Source organism: Perca fluviatilis, chromosome 16, assembly GCF_010015445.1.
Source record: "Perca fluviatilis chromosome 16, GENO_Pfluv_1.0, whole genome shotgun sequence".
In the NCBI taxonomy this organism is placed as follows: domain Eukaryota; kingdom Metazoa; phylum Chordata; class Actinopteri; order Perciformes; family Percidae; genus Perca; species Perca fluviatilis.
In genome coordinates this window covers 28,177,970-28,198,116 of record NC_053127.1, presented here as the reverse complement: position 1 = coordinate 28,198,116, position 20,147 = coordinate 28,177,970, and the positions used below count along the sequence as shown (strand labels likewise).

General features: G+C 40.7%; 1 protein-coding gene across 1 annotated transcript; it reads right to left on the bottom strand.

The window, feature by feature from the left end:
- Window positions 1-453: 453 nt before the first annotated feature.
- On the bottom strand, window positions 454-19,090 carry ywhag1 (3-monooxygenase/tryptophan 5-monooxygenase activation protein, gamma polypeptide 1). The gene is made up of 2 exons (XM_039778601.1): window positions 18,833-19,090; window positions 454-2,700 (listed from the first exon to the last, which is right to left on the bottom strand). Exons 1-2 carry the CDS (start codon window positions 18,917-18,919, stop codon window positions 2,044-2,046), a joined length of 744 nt encoding a protein of 247 aa, XP_039634535.1. The 5' UTR covers window positions 18,920-19,090; the 3' UTR covers window positions 454-2,043.
- Window positions 19,091-20,147: the final 1,057 nt, after the last annotated feature.

Genomic DNA, 20,147 nt, shown 5'->3' with positions numbered 1-20,147 from the left:
CTATTAGTTTAGTTATATTTTGATGTTGGATTTGTTTTAGAAATCTAATTATTAATTCATTTTTATTTTTTTTTAAGACTTTCAGTTGCACTTTAGATAAGGAGTAGTTAGTTGTTTTGCACAGTTTATATAAACAAAAGGAATATTTTATTTTCCTGCAGTTTATTCTGTAAAAAAGAATCGTGAGAAAATCGTACCGTGAACCTTAAATCATGAATCGCATCAAATGGCAACTTGAGTGTATCGTTACAGCCGTAGTACAGTTTTAGTATTTTAATCATCACTGTTTGACTATGTTAGTGTCAATGGACTAACACATGAAAGACCATGCATGCTGCAGAACTCCCATTGTGTCCACTGTTAACACACTCACTACCGCTGTCAAATATCCCAAACACATATGTTTTCTTCCTGTTTGCCACCCTTACCAAGAACTGCATGTGACCATAGCGATGTCCGTAACAGATCAATTTATTGTCAACAATCACTGTTTTGGTATAGCGTACTTCAGCAAATGGCGTAAAGAAAACACAGATTAAAATAAGGTCTAGCTAACAATCGCAATAAAAAGAAATAAATAGAAAATAATCTGATTTTTAAGGTCTAGTAATTCCATGTTCATATGAATACATAACATCTACCGTATAAGTTAATCAATTGAAGCTACTGTATAAATACATCACCAGCATGCACAATATTGTATTATGGAGAATATTGGAGCAGTTATCATCTTACACTGAAGAAACAGTATAATAGGCAAGTGCATTTCTTGACCAGGAAGAAACTGAAGACAAATTAAATCCACAAACCTCAAATCTGCTTTTAGAGCTTCCACTTAACATTGCATGTGCTCTGTCCACAAATTCTACTTGGTTCATTGGTCAAGTCTGTGGTTCCAGGCGCCGTTTCAGAGATCCTACTAGATTGTTATGAAGATGGCATAACTGGACAATAAGGGTGGGCTCATGATCATGTTCAATCACCACATTCAAAAACAATAAAAACAATAAAAATCCATTTATTTATTTTGCTATCTGGATTTCTGTGAATCAAATCGTTTCCTACAAGGAGCCAATAGAAGTTGTTATAGTAACGACAATACTGACGATAAGAATTAGGTGTCCAAAAACAGTTAATTTATTTAATAAAGCACATCAGCACATGAGAGGGACAAGCTGCACTAAGTTTTACTTTTATGAATTTGTATTTTTAGTTACAGTATGACTGTGTGACTGAGCTGGACACATAACCTGACACAAAGCAAACAAAAACATATATATTTTTTTATTGTTATCTTCAATAACAGAGACAACCTGCTTTTCACTCGACGATCATAGTGTGGTGCAACTAAAGATGTCGGTACGTTTTGAAGTTACGCGATGAAGTTCGACACCCCTTAATTAAAAGCCCGTCTTCATATCTGTAACCCTGTCTGCTCTCTCACTCGCTCTCTCATTTGTCCTTCTCTCTCTCTCACTCTCTCTCTCTCTCTCTCTCTCTCTCGCTAAGCAAGGCCATGACATTCAAGGTTACTTTAATTTTCTGGCTGCTCAAGCATCGAAACTCAATTTCTGAATGCTCCTCCCCTCGCGATATACAATAAGACAGCTCAGCTTCGTTTGCGCGATAAGACCAGTCTCTGCCAACGTGAAGGTACCATTACCCAATAGTCACACTGTGATGCATGACATACTGTACCTCTTGCTTCTAAAGTTGTATTTTGGCAAATGCTGCAGAGGCTACGAAGGAGGGGGTTTCATTCTTTTATTTTATTTTTTAATCGTAAGTTATTTCTCAAACTAAAATTGTCTTCCCTCCTTCAACTTTTTTTTCACTTTTAATTTGTTGAAAAATAAAGAACAGCAGCCACATCAGTACCGTTGGCTAAATTGGCCGCCGATGTTCCACCGCCCCTCCCCCTCCACGTTTTTTTTTATTTTTTTATTTCTAAGAACTTTTTAAACCTAGTATTTTTTTTGTCATCATTTGTGAGCGAGCGTGTTGTGTTGTTTTTGGCAGAATGAGGTTTTGGGACTCTTATTTTTAATTGTTGCCCTCGCCTCCCTCGTCGTCCTGCTGGTCGCTCGTCCACAGCGTCAAGTTGTCTCGTAGCAGCTGCATGATCAGAGTGGAGTCTTTGTAGGAGTCCTCGTTCAGGGTGTCCAGCTCGGCGATGGCGTCGTCGAAGGCGGTCTTAGCCAGGTGGCATGCCTGCTCCGGGGCATTCTGGATCTCATAGTAGAAGACGGAGTAGTTGAGAGCCAGGCCCAGGCGGATGGGGTGGGTGGGCTGCATGTGCTCCTTGCTGATCTCATGGGCCTCGCTGTAGGACTTCTCGGAGGACTCCACCACCGCCGCTCTCTTCTCCCCCGTGGCCACCTCGGCCAGGTAGCGGTAGTAGTCGCCCTTCATCTTCAGGTAGAAGACTTTGCTCTCGTGCTGCGTCTCGTTGCAGTTCTTGATCAGGAAGTTGTCGAGGAGGTTGAGCACGTCCTGGCAGACGGCCTCCAGCTCCTTCTCGATCTTTTCCCGGTAGGCCCGCACCATCTCGATCTTCTTCTCGTTGCCGTCGGCCGATGTCTTCTGCTCGATGCTGGAGATGACGCGCCAGGACGAACGCCTCGCCCCAACCACGTTCTTGTAAGCCACGGAGAGCAGGTTCCTCTCCTCATTGGATAGCGCTTCGTTCAGCTCTGTGACCTGAAGAGAACAAGAAAGGAAGAAAAATGTACAGTCATTAGCATTGTATTTTTTTGTTATCTCAATTGTCTTATTTATGTCGAATATGTGGACATATGTCTCAATAACATTTAACAGTTGACAATTGGACAAAACGAATGCAACATGTGTGACCATTGACGCACACAAAAACAATTCTGAAAACTGTCACAGATGCCTCCAGACAAACTGTACAACACCCCAAGGCAACAGTCACTGCAGGGTAAACCACGCCTCCAGCTCACTGACATCATCCTCTTAGGTGACTCCTGATTGGCTGTGCGCAGCTCTGAAAGCTGGTTTTGTTTTGTCTGGACAGGCCTGTGTCTGGCTGGAGGATTTAATCCTTTATACCCCACTGGGACTGTGCAGCAGCGGCATCTTTACAGACCTTTTCGGAGTATAAAGCCTGTTGTTACTTTCTTTTTTTTGTACAGAATTCAGTTCCATGAGCATAGCAAAGTAGGGGGCCCCAGCCAATCCCGTGGAACAGCTCTTCACAATGCCCTTACTGAACTCCATGTCGGTCAACATAAATCTACATTCTGGGTAAAAAACTAAGGGGATTATGGTGATACTCTCCTTGTTCCCTAGTGTCAGCATAAACGTATGGGTGCATATGTGTTATGTATATTTAGTCTATCTATTTTTTAATAGGGCCAGACTTTCTATGTTTAAAACCGTAAATTCTGCTTTTTATTCAGTTGTTTTACTGTGAGCATGAGTTCAGTAAACTCAAACTCGTGTTTCAATTGGGAAAGAAATTAAATTGGCTTCTTTTTTAAGATGTCTTGCTTTTACTATGATGCCCTAGAAAAAAAATTGAATAATAAAGAGACTTCTCTCTGTTAGAAAACTTTTTAAAAATCCATAGCTGTATTGGTAACGGGTACATTCATTCAGCATTTATAAACTCAGCAATATTTGCTTTGATTTAATCCTAATTCAGTTTCTAGGCATTGAGGCACTGTCCCTTAACAACAACAAAAGAAATGTTCACCTTTTAGAGTAAACAAGACTAAGAGTATACAGCCATGCTAACCGTTCCATGCTAGCAGTACTTAGGAACAGTCTCTAGGATCAGGATGCTACCATGTCACCATTGAGAATGCTAACTTGCTCATGTTTGGCAAGTATAAAGTTTACCATGTTCACCATCTAAGCTTAGTGAGATGCAGCACTGTCACGATGAGCTAACAGCTGTGTCACTCTGATTTGGTTAGCCTCCAATAACACACAGTAGCTGCTAATCCCTGTTCCAGTTGTTAGTACAGTCTCTATTGATACAAATGTATGACTAACCATGTGTTCATCTGATGAACTCATTTTCAGCATACATACATCCTTACATACAACTACACCCCCAGATTACTGTAAGAGGGAGGGGGGTGGAGGGCAAAAAGCAATCAGTGATGCAATCTCCTGTTTCTATGGCGACTGCAAAATCTGCATTGTTTGTGGAAGCCATTGTATCTCTGCTGGAGACGCTGGCCACAAGCTGCTAATGGCAAGGATACTGACATGGCTGTAGTGTGGAGAACGCTGCAGCACTGTGGGAGTAAGCAGCGTGGATAAGTGCAAGTAAGCCATTTCATATCTAACACGTTTCAGCCAACTCTGGCAGTCATCCTAAGCAATGTCATTTCCATGGCTCTGTACAGGACACAAATGATTTGAAAGCTATACAAGGAACCACAAGAAAACCACAAGAAAATGTTGCTTTGCATGCCGGGCCTGAGGATGGTGATGTTAGTCGGTTGGTCTGTCCGCCAAATGTATTGAGCACATTCATGTTGCCCAGACAATGAGCCATTTACATTTTTGAACAGTCCATGAGCTTTCCTCATTTCCATCAGGTCAAATTGTCAACTCTGTAGCTTTAGCTACATATGAAACAGTTATGTACAGACATTCATGGTCCCCAGAGGATGAATCCTATTGAACGAGGTGATTCCCTGACTTTTTTATTTTATTTTTTATTTTTATCAACATCAAGAGGTTGACATTTGTGAAATATATTGCTATCTACTGAATGGATTGCCCTAAGATTTGGTACGGATATTCAAGGGGAAGTTCAAATGATTTTGGTGATCCCTGACTTTCCTCTAGTGTCACCAATAGGTTGACATTTTTGATTCAGAGTGAAGTATCTTGACAACTATTGAATGGATTGCTGTGACATTAACTACAGATATTTGAGAGTCCCAAGAGGTGATTGTGAGCACTGTCGTACCAAAGTACAATCTCACAGAGCTGCTAGCATGGCTTTAGACTCTCTAGTCATGGTCACAAGAGGATGAACCCTACTGATTCTGGGATTTGTTGTAAGCCAAAAGTTGAACATGTCTCAAAATCTGAAAGGCAGATTACCATGACATTTACTAAAAACCACCAACATCCCACAGTATCTCTGCCTATTTCAGGCATTGCATTACATTTTTCCTCTGGTGTCATCCTAACACCAAATCATCAACTTGGTCCAAAACTAGTGGGTAGGGCTGGGCGATATGGCCTAAAAATAAAATCCCCGATTTTTTTTTCCAAAAAAAAATCCGATTTAAGATTTAAATTGATTTTTTTTCTCCCTCTACTTAAAATCAAATCTGCAGATGACAAAGAAAATGTTCAAAACAAGTTTTATTTAGTTTTGACTCATACACACACGCACACACATGGGGCATGTATACCATTATGATTATTCATGCCAATTTTGTGGAAATATAAATTGGTTTGAGTTTTTTTTTTTTTTGGGGGGGGCTATATATTCAACAACAACAAAACGGATGCGTGAGATAAAGCTGTTTTCACACATACAGGTAATTCACTTCTCGTTCCTCGCTAAAAGTTAAAATCATTTTAACGTTATTGGCTAACCCTTGCCCCTATAATTGAATGTAGCATGCCTGTAGCAAGCTCCTTCGTAGCGATAAAAACAAACGTCGGCGGGCTGCGTCCAGTGCTGCGATTTACAGTTTAAGTTGTCGCTACAGACCTCCGTCACAGCTCGGTTGTATCAGCGGCATTTAGTAGATGTGTTGAGCCACAAAAGAGTTCCTCAACACCGCCTCTGGTGCCCCGCATGGTGCTCCTTTAGGTCAGCTGTAGTTGGTGGTTCAGTTATCCGAGAATAGGTGACTCTCAGCCGGGGACAGTGCACCGCGAGCGGCCGGTCATTTCGGCGGAGATTACAGATAAGTAAGTAATTAAACGACTGGTTAAGAAAATAATTAATGTTAGTCCCTGTCGCTGCAATGTTGTTTGTGTATCTCTATGGCAAACGCGCGGGGGGAGGGATGAGCCGTTCGGAGCTACGGGAGTCCAGAGGGGAGCGTCAGCGGATGTTAAGGAGAAAATCGATTTTTCATTTAAACAAATCCACGTTAACTACACATTCAAGTTAATCGATAAAATCAATTTATCGCCCAGCCCTACTAATGGGCAGACTGCCATGGAATTTAAAGTGGAAATTTTTGTTCACCACAGGAAACACACCTTTGTATTTGGATATCCCATCTTTAGCGATATCCCAACAATAAAACCACTGTGCTTTTCGTGCCTTATTTCCTAACGGTGCAGCTTCAAGAGTGCCACTAGACGTACTGCCAACTTGTGTGTGTGTGTGTGTGTGTGTGTTCACTAAGGACGTTGTAAAAATTTACAACTGGCATAAATAAAATGACCTCTGTACTAGTTAACTATGAAGACAATAAACTGACATCCGTTGCATAATGATCCCACTTACGAGCACAGGAGAAAGTCAGCCTGCCCCCCATTAGTCTTTGCTGAAGCACAGCCTTAGCTTTATACAGCTCTATGCATTAGCCCATTAAAATACAATTGGTGTAAACAAGTCTCTGACCTACAGTAAATTCAACCAACAGCGTAATGCTGAAGCAACACATAGGTCAGAAAAACAAGGCCTAAACAACACGTCTGTAAAAACATGCATGCCTTTGTTTCAGAAGGCTGCAGGGTGAGCAGAAAGCCCTGACGGAAGCTGTGGTGCGGGGATGACAATAGAGCTCTGTCTACCCATAAAGCTCATCAATCGTGCCTGCTCTCTCGTGACTCATCCTTGCACAGGGCAGTCAAACGTCCAAACAACTGTTAATGCAAACAAAGGCCAGGCAGGACAATCAATAACTTCCTCTTTGACAGTTCTTTGCATGACCATTAATATCCACCAGAGACACTGTAAGGGCCGCAGGGCTGGGAGAGTAAGAGGATATGTTGGGCATGAGTAGAGGCTGGGTTAGATCTCAATGCCCACCGCTTTGCATTTCTATTTAATGGATTTTTCAATTCACATAATATAGACTTGTCAGTCCCACAGCTACCAATTTTTCTTCCTGTTCCACGCTTTCCTTCTGTCTTTTCCTTGCTCACTTGCTCACTCCCTGGGCTCTCCTGACAACCCCCCCGCCGACCCTCTTTCAGGCAGCATCGCAAAAAGGCGCCTTGGACTACCTGGTGTCACTGGCGGTGTGAATAGGTCTGGAGCTTTGGTGAAGAAAAAGGGGGATGCAAGGCGGTGTATGTGTGTGTCTTAGTAATGGTGATGTAGTGGGAGCTTCGAGTAGTTCTTTGTTGCTACGCTACCACATGACAGTAGTTATTCTGTGAATACAGCTGATGGGCGTATCCAGTAAGGAAACACATAAAGGGTTGATCACCTAAAAGGAATGAGAGAGATGTGCAGACCTACGTAATTAGGCTACTGGACTGGTATGAAGAAGGTCAAACACTAGTTAATGCTAGCCTCTCTGTTAGTACTAGTTCTCTGCTGTCATTAAAGAAAACGTTAACACAAATGTGACCTAAAGTGACAGTAAAAGTTAGCCCTCATGCTCATGTGTCAAATATTACCAAGTAATGGCTTATTAAAATAAATCAAATGGGTGTACAGTACAGGACTCATGTTCAGCACACATTTTTTTGGGGCTTAGCTGTCGTTAAAGGCAGATACTGTATGTTCTGCCTTATTGGTCTTATAAGGGTTATAACGGCACCTCCTAGTTCGCTTCTATGATAACGAGGGATGCACCGAAACCAGATTTTTGGGGTTTGGCCAAATACTGAATCCACTGGTTAAGATTCTGCCGAAACCGAATACCGAATCCTACTCCCATCCTCAGTCCATTAACACCGTAAACACATTAATGAAGTAAACAACGTCCACAGCCTCTAAAATAGTTACATGTAACAACTTAATGTTGATTTCACATGCTCTTTTCACATCGTAGGAAAACACATCGCTATCACCAGATGATTTTCACAAACCAGTGTATGATGAAGGCATGTTGGGTGGGTGAAATTAGAAAGCTAACATTAGCTAATGAGCAGCAGCCGGTCGCTCTGCTCCCACTGTAGGGACACTGCCAAGAGAACAGCTGACAGCCCAGGAGAGGCACTGTCTGGTTAACACAAGTTTTTAGCTGTGACTGTCCTTCCTTTGCCGTACCTGGGGTTGCTGTGTTTTGGCTGCTGTCTGTAGATTCCTTCATGCACAACTCGTATTCTTTCGGTTGTTTCATGCGCAAATGTTTTAACAGCAGCGATATTGTGTATTGTTTAGGGTCCTTGCCGCTGCAGGACAGGTGGGTCCGGGTTGGGCGTGTGGCTTGGCTTGGGTCGCCTTCTTTTGGCTGGGGGTGCTGCTGGGCGGCGCTTTTTCTGCTCGCGAGTTCCATTTTCACTTTCTCACAGCCTACTGCATTGAACGGTCGACCTACATAAACACCTTCCCGTAATCAATGGCGGCGTCATTACATCGGCGCGCGTAGTGCAAGCATAGGGTTCGATGGAAAAAATTCTAAGGTTCGGCAGAAACTAAACCCCGTCAAAAAGCCCAATATTTGGCCGAATCCGAATCAAATCCTGGATTCAGTGCATTCCTAATGATAACACAAGAAAATGACAGATCTGACTGAGTATATAATAATGACACTGTTATTTACATGAATGGTGGCCTGCTATATAATTATTATTATTAATAATTTACATCAGGTGAATAAAAACAAATGATACCGATAGTTTTCTTCCGTTTTCAGATCAGTCTGGAAGCACTGCAGACTCATCACGTATTGACCAGTAGTGTTACTAACAATGACTGTGATTACTGTGTAATTGCATTACTAATGCTTGGTCATAGACTGGCTCAGGGACGTTTCACACTTGTGTTTTTAGGGTTGGTCCATCTCCTAGCTATCCCCATCTTGTCAAAATCCCTCTTTTCATACTTTCCATGTCTGTAATAATCCTGTAAACTCCTTCAGGGCCATGAAATCCCACACAAATAACCCTTATAATGGTGCCAAAGCAATAAAGCAACAACTTCAACTATTCTTTTACAAACATAAAATGTTTCATGTGACATTTCACTCCATGAACTGAGAAGACAAAACACAATAAACATAAGAACCTAGCCAATATCAAAATAGGGAGTAGGGTTCACCTAATTTGGTTTCTCAGTTAATGTTTGTTTGTGCGTTTATGTTTGTGCGTCATGTAAGACCTATCTTGGGAGGTGGGTGATATGGGATTGGGGATGGTATGGGCGTGGGAAAAGGAATCTTTATTTTATTCTCATTTATGTTGTATTACTATTGTACAATGTTTAAAACTATTGTCCTTATTTCAAATAATAATAATAATAATAATAATAATAATAATAATAATACAACCGTGAACAAAATAGGGGGTAGGGCTGCACGATATTTTGTTTCGTCGTTCGTCTACATCGCGATGTGCTTATGCGAGATAGTGACATCATAGGACGTTGCGATGTTGACGCTACAACTTGATAGAAAAGTAAACGTTCAACGTTCTCCTTTTACATGATTGTTACCGGCAGACCCTTCCCTTTTAAGACCGGTAGCCATGTGGGCAACGTGTGCATGTGACGTAACGTTAGTCCGATGGAAAATGTTATGGGAAGTGAGGCTCTGTGTGTGTAGAAAAGTACCGTAAGCGGCAGCACATGCTTTTCTATGGGTAGTGAAGTTACAGTAGTTAGTTTTTTATGTTCGCTGCAAAGACAAACTAAATCACCTGATTAATGCAACTTAATCACGACATCTCCCGGCCTTTTCTTCACCACAGAAAGCTGCTACCAGCCAGGCTAAAGCTAATAAAGTTAGCCTAAAGAAACAAGGGGTCTGTCCCAACTAATGTTACGGTTCTGAGCAGCGACGCTGGAAACATAACACTAATCTACAACAGCAGTCTGTCTGATATAACAATTTACACTGATTTACGCTTGGATACACAGTTTATTGCTAGTGCGTGACATGCAGGCTCTGAATGCACAGCAAACAATCACAATCAATGGTGATAATTTTATCAAACAGAGGAAGCAACATGCATGTATTTATAATATCATTGACTTTATCCTTGATTGATAGTATTATATGAATACGTGTCATGTGAGTCAACCAGTGTATTTAACTACCCAATGCCCCTCTCCAAAATGCACTTAATGCACTCGACAAAGCCAACACATATGTTGTCACTGCCCATGACTTGTTTAAATTGGTTCCATACCTCCAACTTTACAAATATCTTGTTTTTGCCCACAACTCAAAGATATTCAGTTTACTGTCATAAATATATGAAGAAACTAGAAAATTTAAGAAGCTGGAATCAAAGAAATGGTAAGTCTTTGACTCAATGACTCAAACCGATTAATCGATTATCGAAATAGTTGCAGATTGATTTAATAGTTGACATTAATCGATTCATCTTTGCAGCTCTTCCTGAAAGTAATGTGAATCTCCAAAAAGCAGACTGTGCAGGTTTTCACACACTTTCACACATTGAGAAGATGTTTTCAGTTCCCGGAAAGAATGAATACTTTCTCTCCTTATTCTTTTTTTAGCTGTCCTTTCTTTCCTTTGAATGATAGTACAACTGCAAGTCAGGGTAGATGTGTAAGTGTGCTGCCTTTTATAATGCTGCGAGCGTTGATGTCCTTGCACTCGTTGACAGTGACTAAGCAAAAGGAAAAGAAGACCTCAAAGCAACTGAATGATGCGACAAGATAATAAAGTACTGTTGTGGGGAATTATCACTCACTTCAATTCTGCACATCTAGCTGCAAATGTAAGTAAGATGTGAAATGAACCTGATTATACAGTAGTGTGTGTAGGTGGGTAAGGTGGGTGTTTCTCGTAGTGCCTTTGTGACTCACCAATGAGTTAAGACTCATCTCGGGACATACTGAAATGTCCTGAGATGACATTGGCTGCATTCATTATTGGATTGAGGTATTCTGAGTGTGTTCATATTTCAGAAATAAAGAAGTAGAAGTTTGATGCTTGCTTTTGCCCCCTGGAGAAAAACTCTAAAATGAGTTTAGCAAACTGATTGTAGCAATCCTTATCTAAAACGAAGCTCATCATCATACTGTAGGTGTCAAATTAAAAACATTCACATTGATGTTGAAGATATCTCCCACAAGATACACCATCCTACTCACTCCCACTAGATCACTCCCCCACGCAACACTGAGTACGTTTACATGCACACCAATATTCCACTATTATCCTGAATATGATAAATGTTCGGAATTTGATACCGGCCATGTAAAAAGCATATTCCAGTTGGATATTCCGGATAAGGCCTTTTTCTGAATATAGCATTTTCTGATTAAGACGTGGGTTATTCTGGCATTATTCAGGTTTTAGAGGCATTCTTTGGACATGTATACAGCGCATTCGGGATATGCGTCTCAATCCGGGGTTTTACCCCAGTTTACAGCCTCTTGTCTGTTTACGGGTTATGGTCAGCTCTGTGCGTTGCTATGGTTGCTGTACACAAACCAACGAGCCAACAATCTGCAAGGCTTCAGACCCGATAAGAAGGAGAAACGCCGCTACTTTTAAACATTATCAATAACTTGGATATCAATAGGTTATTGGATATGCGCACACATCGCTACGACAACCTTTTCAAGATGCTGGTTGAAGGAATGAAAGAGGGACTCTGTGTTTGCACGGTCCAACAAGTCTTCCACCGCTGGTAAACTAAAAATCGTATTTTGCACGGCTACATGTAAACGGGAATAGTAGTGGAATATTCACTTTCAATCCTTCCAACGGCTTAGTCGGAATATCGTCTTTTTCGGAATTAAGGCAAAAACTGAATATTAAGTGCATGTAAACGTAGTCATTGTTTTCTATTGAAAATGTGTCTGCCAGCAAAAATAAGATACAGGTAGCCCATGGAGTTTTTTTTATAGCAGTGATAATTAAAAGTGGATAAAAAATATTATGGCTCAAGTCCCTGTTTCTCTTCCTACTTATGTTGATTTCCATAGCAACAGACAAATCAGACTACAGAGTAGCAGTGATGATGTGAAGTCAAGTGCAACAGTCTACTCGAGCAACATGGCATCATGACTTTGCGTAAACATACACGCCACTTTCCTAAAGCCAAATGGCGTGTTATCTGTACGCATTTTGAGCTATCCACGTGTATGTCTACGCTGTATACAGCGGATGTAAACATACACACCACGTGGCGTCGCCAAGTTGCGTGTTATTGCGAGAACGTGACTTACTATCGCAAGAAAAAAAAAATGGTTGGGTTTAGGAAAAGAACAATGGGAAAGGCTTTAGTAACACAAAAAACAACAAAAACATGAAAAAAATGACAAATACCCTTAGGAAAACAATAAATGGTTGGGTTTAGGAAAGAAACATTGGGGAAGGCTTAAAATAAATAAATAAAGAAAACAAAAAACTGCTGAAAAACGCCACACGCGGGACGCGATCCCGGCTGTCCTGGGTGAAAATCCTGTTTACGTCCCTTCATACCACTCGCTACGGCAAAAATTCACACGTAATGTAGGTCAATGGCACCGAACTGCGTTGATAAATGCTAAAAAGCGATTATGCCTCTTGATAACACGCCAAAATGGCATACGAATTGGAGTGTCATACATACACCACTTTATGAGAGAGAGTCTGACTCGAGAAACTGAAATGTACGAAGCCCCTTAAGGGATATGAGGAATTTTTTGGTTTCTCGTGTGCACAAGATACTTTTTCGTGAGCACACAAAAGTATCTCGTGTTCACGAGAAACCTGAGTACCAGTCAAAATGGCTACCGAAGAGGTATTCATCTTCCTGAAAATGCAACGATATGTACCCTAATAGTGTCAACAACAAACTTAAAGATGATACGGTAACGATTTCATGCTGTGAAAGTGAAATATTAATTTTAGCCACATTGGGTTAGCATACTTTTGCTAGCCTTAGATTGGTTTCTTGTGAGCATGAGATATGCGTGCTCACAAAAAAGTATCTTGTGCAAACAAGAAGGAAATAAAATCCCCATGTCCCTTAAGGGGCTCTGTAAAAATGTTGTTTGGTATATTTCAGTATTTGGATAGTTACAGTATAATGATAGTTAAGTCAAATAACCTATTTGCATACATTAGATTTTGGCACTCCCAAAATGAATGATGGTAACCATCAGTCCCACTCACAATGGAGCAAGTGTATTCTGCACCCTCCGCAACATTTGTATTAGGTCCTGCGGGACCTGCAGGGTCACTCACTACTGGTACAGATATAAAGCTGTCATTATACATGTGTGGGAAACCTCACGCTTTAACAGATAAAGATCTGTTTTTAAAGCTTATTTTAAAATGACTTGCATGAAAACAGGTGGTTAATTAGCTATTCTGTTGCACCCAAAGATTTACGGACATTTTCCTTTTCTCCAATGTAGAAAACACTATTTAGGTAATTCTCTAGTAATTAGTTCATAAAGTTGCTGGTCCCAGATTAAAATGCATAAAGTAATCCCGACCTTGTGCCAATATGAGTAAATAAAAAGCATACTATTGATATTATAAGTGCATTTCCTGTATATGAAACAGTGGTGTTTGGGTGAGTGTATGTTAGACATTCTGAGATTTCATGGGGCAATTTTGCCCTTTGCCCCCCTTAATTTCTGAGACTGACAATATATATTCTATAATTTCTAGACTGTTTTCCTGGATGTCAGATGGTGGGATCTTTAATAGCCCTTTCAGAACAATACAGCAAAATGGGTCAAACCCACATGTGGTTGATCTGAATGGGGCAATATGCATCTTCAAAAATGGTTTCTTGAAACTCATCCCAACCGTATTGAACATGAGTTTGACACTGCCCAATTTCCATGAACAGAATGGGGACTTAAATATGTTATTTTAAACATGTATGACTTGATTAGTTCATTAAAGCTAAAGAGAGAGAGCTGGACATAAAATGAACTGAAGCTGCACCTTGCGTAATCTAATTCTGTGTAACGATGTAACTCTTGTGATTTAGCAGTCATTTTTATTGAGCCACAGTTGCAGACTGAAGTCTCTGTGAACCGTGACGCTCAGGGATTCACTTATGAAAGCGGTCTCAAATTAATCAGGTCAAACCTGGGTTTGAACGTGCATTCTATAAAGCACATCGTACCCAGGTTTGTATGAAAAGGAGTAATCCCCATGGGTGGCTTGCAAACGGGTAGTGTTTGATTTTGCAAATTCAAAAGCTTGAAAGTTGAAATTTATTGTTTTTTTCCCCTTCTACGTTTGCCTTTTGAGGGTTCTACGTTTTAATCATGCCTTTTGAGGGTTCTACGTTTCCCCTCAAAAGGCATGTTGGGTTTTTTCCTTACTCAAACCAAGAAGCACTGCTAGTCGTAAGGTAAATTTAGTGAAAAAACAAAAAGAAAGTCACTAAAATTTGAAATATGATGGTGTCCTCTTTGAAGCACTGAGTGTTAAAAATTATCATTATTAATAAAATATAAATTCAGCAGAATGACAATTTTACTTTGAATTGAATATGTGGCTTAAAAGACTACATTTCAATGTATCTTATTTTATCAGTTTTATTAAAACTGTTTCTGTTTTTGTATGAAAAGAAATGACTTCCCACGAGGTACAAAAAGCTCATTCAAGAATCTCAATGAATGTTTGTCCCTAAGAAAAAATGTGTAGCCTACAGATTGAAGTGAATTATGGGCTAAAACTAGGGATGCAACGATTATAGATTTTGTTGGTACGATTATGGTCCGAAGAATAATCATGGTCTCACAATTATCGTGATTCTTATGCATTAATTAATTTCACTGCTCGCATATGAAATCACATTAACACTAGATTGTAATGTGTTATTTACTGCTGCCTTTTGAAACAGAAATAACGGTAACAGTTTTGAATGTTTTGAAAATGATTATATGATCAATCATCAACCTTTTTTAATAAGATTAGAGACTAAAGGTGAATCAGTCACACCACAAACAAAGGCCAAGTTGGCAACAACAGTGCCGCCCTTCTTAGGAAGAAGTCGGACCCTTTTTGGGCTAGAAACGCCCCTGCTAGCTGGTGTTCCTAAAAGTTGGAGGAGCTGCTAGCCAAGATGCAGCTGTCATAGGGAGATTCGCAGCATGTTGCCAAGGAATAAATGCGATGGAGAGATCTCTTTGCAGCCTTATGCCCAACAGAGGATGAAGAGGAGTAAGTCAGTAACGTTAAGTGGTAACGTCAGTGACATGTTTGAGCTGTTCCGGAGTTTTGAGTCGTACGAACATAACGTTGTCATGAGTGCACTCAATGTAAATGCAAATGTCGGCTGTTAACTATAACGTTATCCTTAACATTAAACAGGCTAAGGTTAGCCAACTGGTAATGTTAACAAGCTAACAAACACTTAAACAACAATGTTAACAAACAAAGTCGCTAGAAAGCTTACCAACTTGGGTTGAATCCCCCGTTGCAGCTGCAGCTGTCCTGAGGTCAGGGGCTGGCTCTGCTCTGTTTTACTGGTGTTTGCTAACTTGACGTAATAATTGCAGCAGTAAGTTGTCTGCTTACATTACATTATGCAAGTTTGCCAGATCGGGTAGCGGATCTGTAGTTCGAATGAACTGTACAATGTAAAGTTACATAGTGTTGCTTTAATAGTGTAATCGGTTAATCGCTGCATCCCTAGCTACAACATGTAAAAACACTGGCATGGTCTTTTCAGAGATAATGGTGAAAAACACTCTTAACACTAAATGCTTTTCTTACATTAAACCTAGTGCATTGATTTAGATTGAATACTGTAGGTCAGCCTTGAAGAATGAGTCATTACTATATCAAAGGGGTGAGGCACTGTGCCCATGTGGATACTATGATGTAATAGTTTCATTTAATATGCACAGTAGTGCCAAGATCCTTTTACATGAATCTTCAATATCCATATTCACTCTCGAAAATAACTCCTCAAAACTCCTTCCACATCAATGTTGACGGCATTTTGTAAGTATTAATATGCAGTATAGCACAGTGCTGAGTACTGCTATATACTGTACAGTACACTTTACCGAGTTAAAGCAACACAAAAGACATTTCTCAGAGATATTTCTTATGGATTCATTTGGCTTTAAACGTCCCCTTTGAATCATTTATAGTCAGAAGCATTTATTGAACAACTAAACATTTTCAGTTCATGGGCTTTTTCATATAGAATTCCAGGATCCTTATTTCATTTCTCCGACTCTTGGTCCAAGGCTAATAGAATCACTAGAGACCCCCACAAAGCCAATGTAGTACAAAATATTTTGCAGGCAACTGGGTCTGCATTGCTGATCGGTTACTGTTCACTCATAGCCGTGCCCGACAGACAGAAAGAGGACAAGCTGAATTTAATGTCACACGTAGCTCCTAAAAGTGAACTTGGAAAGACATTGGAGGCCTGACAATGACTCTCTGCTGGGAGATTTTTATTAGATGTAAAAATTCAGAGAAATAAAGAGGTAAACGTGTCACCCATTTACAGTTTGTTAAATCACTAAAACCTTGCTTTTTGATTTTTAGCTCTACTTTAGCTCCCAAATAAGGAATGACTCTCCCATATATTGAGAATAACTTGAGAAGAACTCTGTTCTTTAATAAATCTGATTTCCCCTAAAGATGACTAAATAATTGGAGCTGTAAAAATATACTTGATGGTGAGACATGCTGTCCTGATATCTACTTTATTATAATCTGACAAAGGCAGTGGTGAAAACACAGCACTAACAGCAGTTCATCAGAATGAATGTTCATTTTAGTTGGGCCTGGTTTCTGAGTCTGAAGTGTTACAGTCCTCCAGAGGATGGGTGCAGTGTCGTGTTCTGTAATCCTGTTTTTTTTTTTTATTTATTTATTTATTTTTTTTGGTTCCGTTGCCATCGAGACAGTTACCATGTCTGCAGTGGCAAGGGATTCCCCTTAAATGATGGGCGAGGCAGCAGACACACCCCGCTGCCCAGTGCTGCAGAGAGACTGGCTGGGTGAGGGGCAGCTCTCTCTCTGACTCGGCAAAAATGGAAAGGGGTGGAGCTGGGCCCCCTCTGGCATTACCACTACAGCCTGGTCCTAGAGAGAGGCAAACAGCGTGGGCATTAAACACGCTGACAGCTTACTTGTTGACTCTTGGAGTTAAAGCTGAAACGTAGAAAAAGTTCCAATAATCTTGCTTTCTCTACTTTTAAAAATGCCTATATACAGCTTGGGCATGCATGCTGACATCTGGCCTTGTTAATAAAAAGCAAAACAACAACTTTTAGGAAAAATAAGTCTTTTTATATCATTTATAGAGGAAAAGAATAGAAATATATTCTCCCAAACTGCTAGCTTCTTATTAAAAAAGTAAAATACATAGTACAGGCAACTAGAAATTCTTCTATTATCACTAAAAAGTCACTATGAGTAACAGACACAATATGAAGTCCTGCACAGACATTATGGCCATTCTTTTAAATAAAGGAGAGTGGGCCTTGTCACACAGCACAGCATTCCTTGACTTCCCCTGCCAATTTGTCCCTTCCTCTATGATCTTATTGTCCAGACAGCGCTGATATAGAGAGATGCAGCCTTTGTGAAGCTGTGATTAAAAACGCTGCCTATGAAATGGTGCACTACGGGTGGGCCTGTGCTGCATCTTGGCAGATGCTGCGGCACGCCTCTGTGTGGAAACCTGCTGTAAGAGTTCCGAGGACGCAGGGATGCGGTTGCTACACAGCATCGATTGATACGGGCCACCCGTCATGCTACAGTTTGCGGACCCAAAACGCCCGTTTGCTGCCATATGACACACAGAGCTTTCTGGAAAGCTGTCCGTCCGCCAGCAGCACACCCACGTCTGTAAGGTGAACGCTTGGTATTTTGTGCGCTGCTTCTGCGCATATCGATTGCGATCAACCTTCAGCCAACATTGCTCTTCCCAATGCGCCAAATCAGTACAAATAGGCGGGACACTGCCTGCTAGTTTCTCCACATCAAGCTAAAGAAAAGTGGTATTTCAGACTAAATCGATGGCCCATTAGGCTATTTCCCAGCATCATGTAAACCGGAACACGACCATCAGCACAACCTACTATGTCACTCTCATCATCATGGTACCACCTAGCTCGTCCTCTGCTCCGCCAGTATGCGCATCTTTCGACGGGCTCATTTTAATACTCGCCCACTACTAAGCCCACATTTGATCCAGAGAGACAATTAAATCGCGTTTCATAGTTATTTTGTGTTTTATTTTACCCGGTCCGTTTACAACCTAACAGCCCGGCCGTTTTTAAAGGAGCCTGCTGGTGAAAGGCACCGCCCCAAGATCAAACAGTCCGCATTTCAACCACAATCCACCGCAGCACGCCGCCGATAAAACCCTCTGATTTACTGCAAATTAGGGATTTCAATTGAACCTCGTATCAAAACGGTTTGAAAAGTGCTGAAACGGGTGATAATGTGAACTAATCTCTACCGGCCTTGCAGTCCTGTTCAAAATGATGTTGCCCAAATCTTATTATAGCAGTAATGTATCCTATTAACAAATATGTCTTTCTCATGAACGTATTCTTTAATCATAACTTTCATACACCAATTTTGTGTGGCTTATTCGCTTAAATCAGAATGTGCTCCCTAACACAGAAGCACAGTCCCTTCCCTGCGTGATACTGCCATAATGCTAGGTTAACGTTAGCTAGCTTTTACACATTCCTCGTAAATACACACACGTATCGATGAGGTTATTTAAATAATAATAATTAAAAAAAAAAAAATCATAAGAGAAAATGTCATTACAGAAGAAGCCTACTTACCGATTTCATGGCAGCTGCCATATCATCATACCTCTCTGCCTGCTCGGCCAGCCTGGCTTTCTGCACCAGTTGCTCGCGGTCAACCATTTTAGATGTGGTCTGTGTGTTTCTGTTGCTGTCTTATATGTGTTTCGGAGCTAAAAATCGTAATATGAATGTTTTAATGCAGAGTAACGGTACCGGGTCCTCCTCGCTGCAGCTGCTGCCTGCTGTCTGTGTGCCTGCCGACGGGACACCCCTCCCCCTCCGAGCACTTTCCCTCGGTTGTGTCACCACCCAAAAAGGCGTGTCTTCACAGAGTGATGTAACCAGCGAGCCTGGTAGTCCAGAGAAAATGACAGCACAGCTTATTGCCCTACACTGTAGTGGTATTCTATCACACTTTCCAAGTACAGTAGGGTACTCACATGCCAAGGGCTCTGGTCCCCAGACCCCCCACCCCCTCCAAAGGCCTGGCTTTGACTTAAGAGTATGCTAGCCTAGCACTACTGACATGATAGGGGCCTTCCTAATACTGTGGCCCTGTCTTGAAGAGGGCCTTGGTGTCAATTTTATTTTAGTTGATACAATGTTTACATTGTTAATAACAGTGGTGGAATGTAACTAAGTACATTTACTTAAGTTACTTGAGTCTTTTTTTTTCATGCCACTTTCTACTTCTATCTACATTTCAGAGAGATAGAGATTAAGATGTTTTGCCCATAAAACACATGTAGTTTATAAATTACAATGTTTTATTATAAATTGAACTACCCAACAATATACAGGCCTACAAGTCCAGCTGAAATGATTAGCTGATTAAACACTTTTGGTGTTTATTATTGATTGACAGAACTGTTTTGATCGTTTCCAGTTTGTAAAATGTGAGGATGTTTCTGCATTGAGTAGGCTACTTTTACTATTAACACTTTATTTTCCTGATGATACTTAATTACTTTTGCTTAAATGCAGGACTTTTACTTGTAACAGTGAGGCAGTAGTACTTTTACTTAAGTAAAGGATCTGAATACTTATTTCACCACTGGTTGATATTCCCATTAATTTGTTATCACATTACCACACACAAACCTTGTCTTGTAATATTACAGCATTAGAATACTAGATGCAATGCTACAGTAAGACAGAGGGAGTAACAGGGGTTAGTAGTAGCTAGCCCAGCAGCTCATTTCTACCAAGGGGCCAAGAGGTAATGCCATTCCCAAGTAGCCCACACTGTACTGAAATAAGAATATACATTATGGAACAAAACCATATTCTCACCATACATCTTGCTCCTATAAGATACTGTAATAAGATGTAGAATATATAATCATGC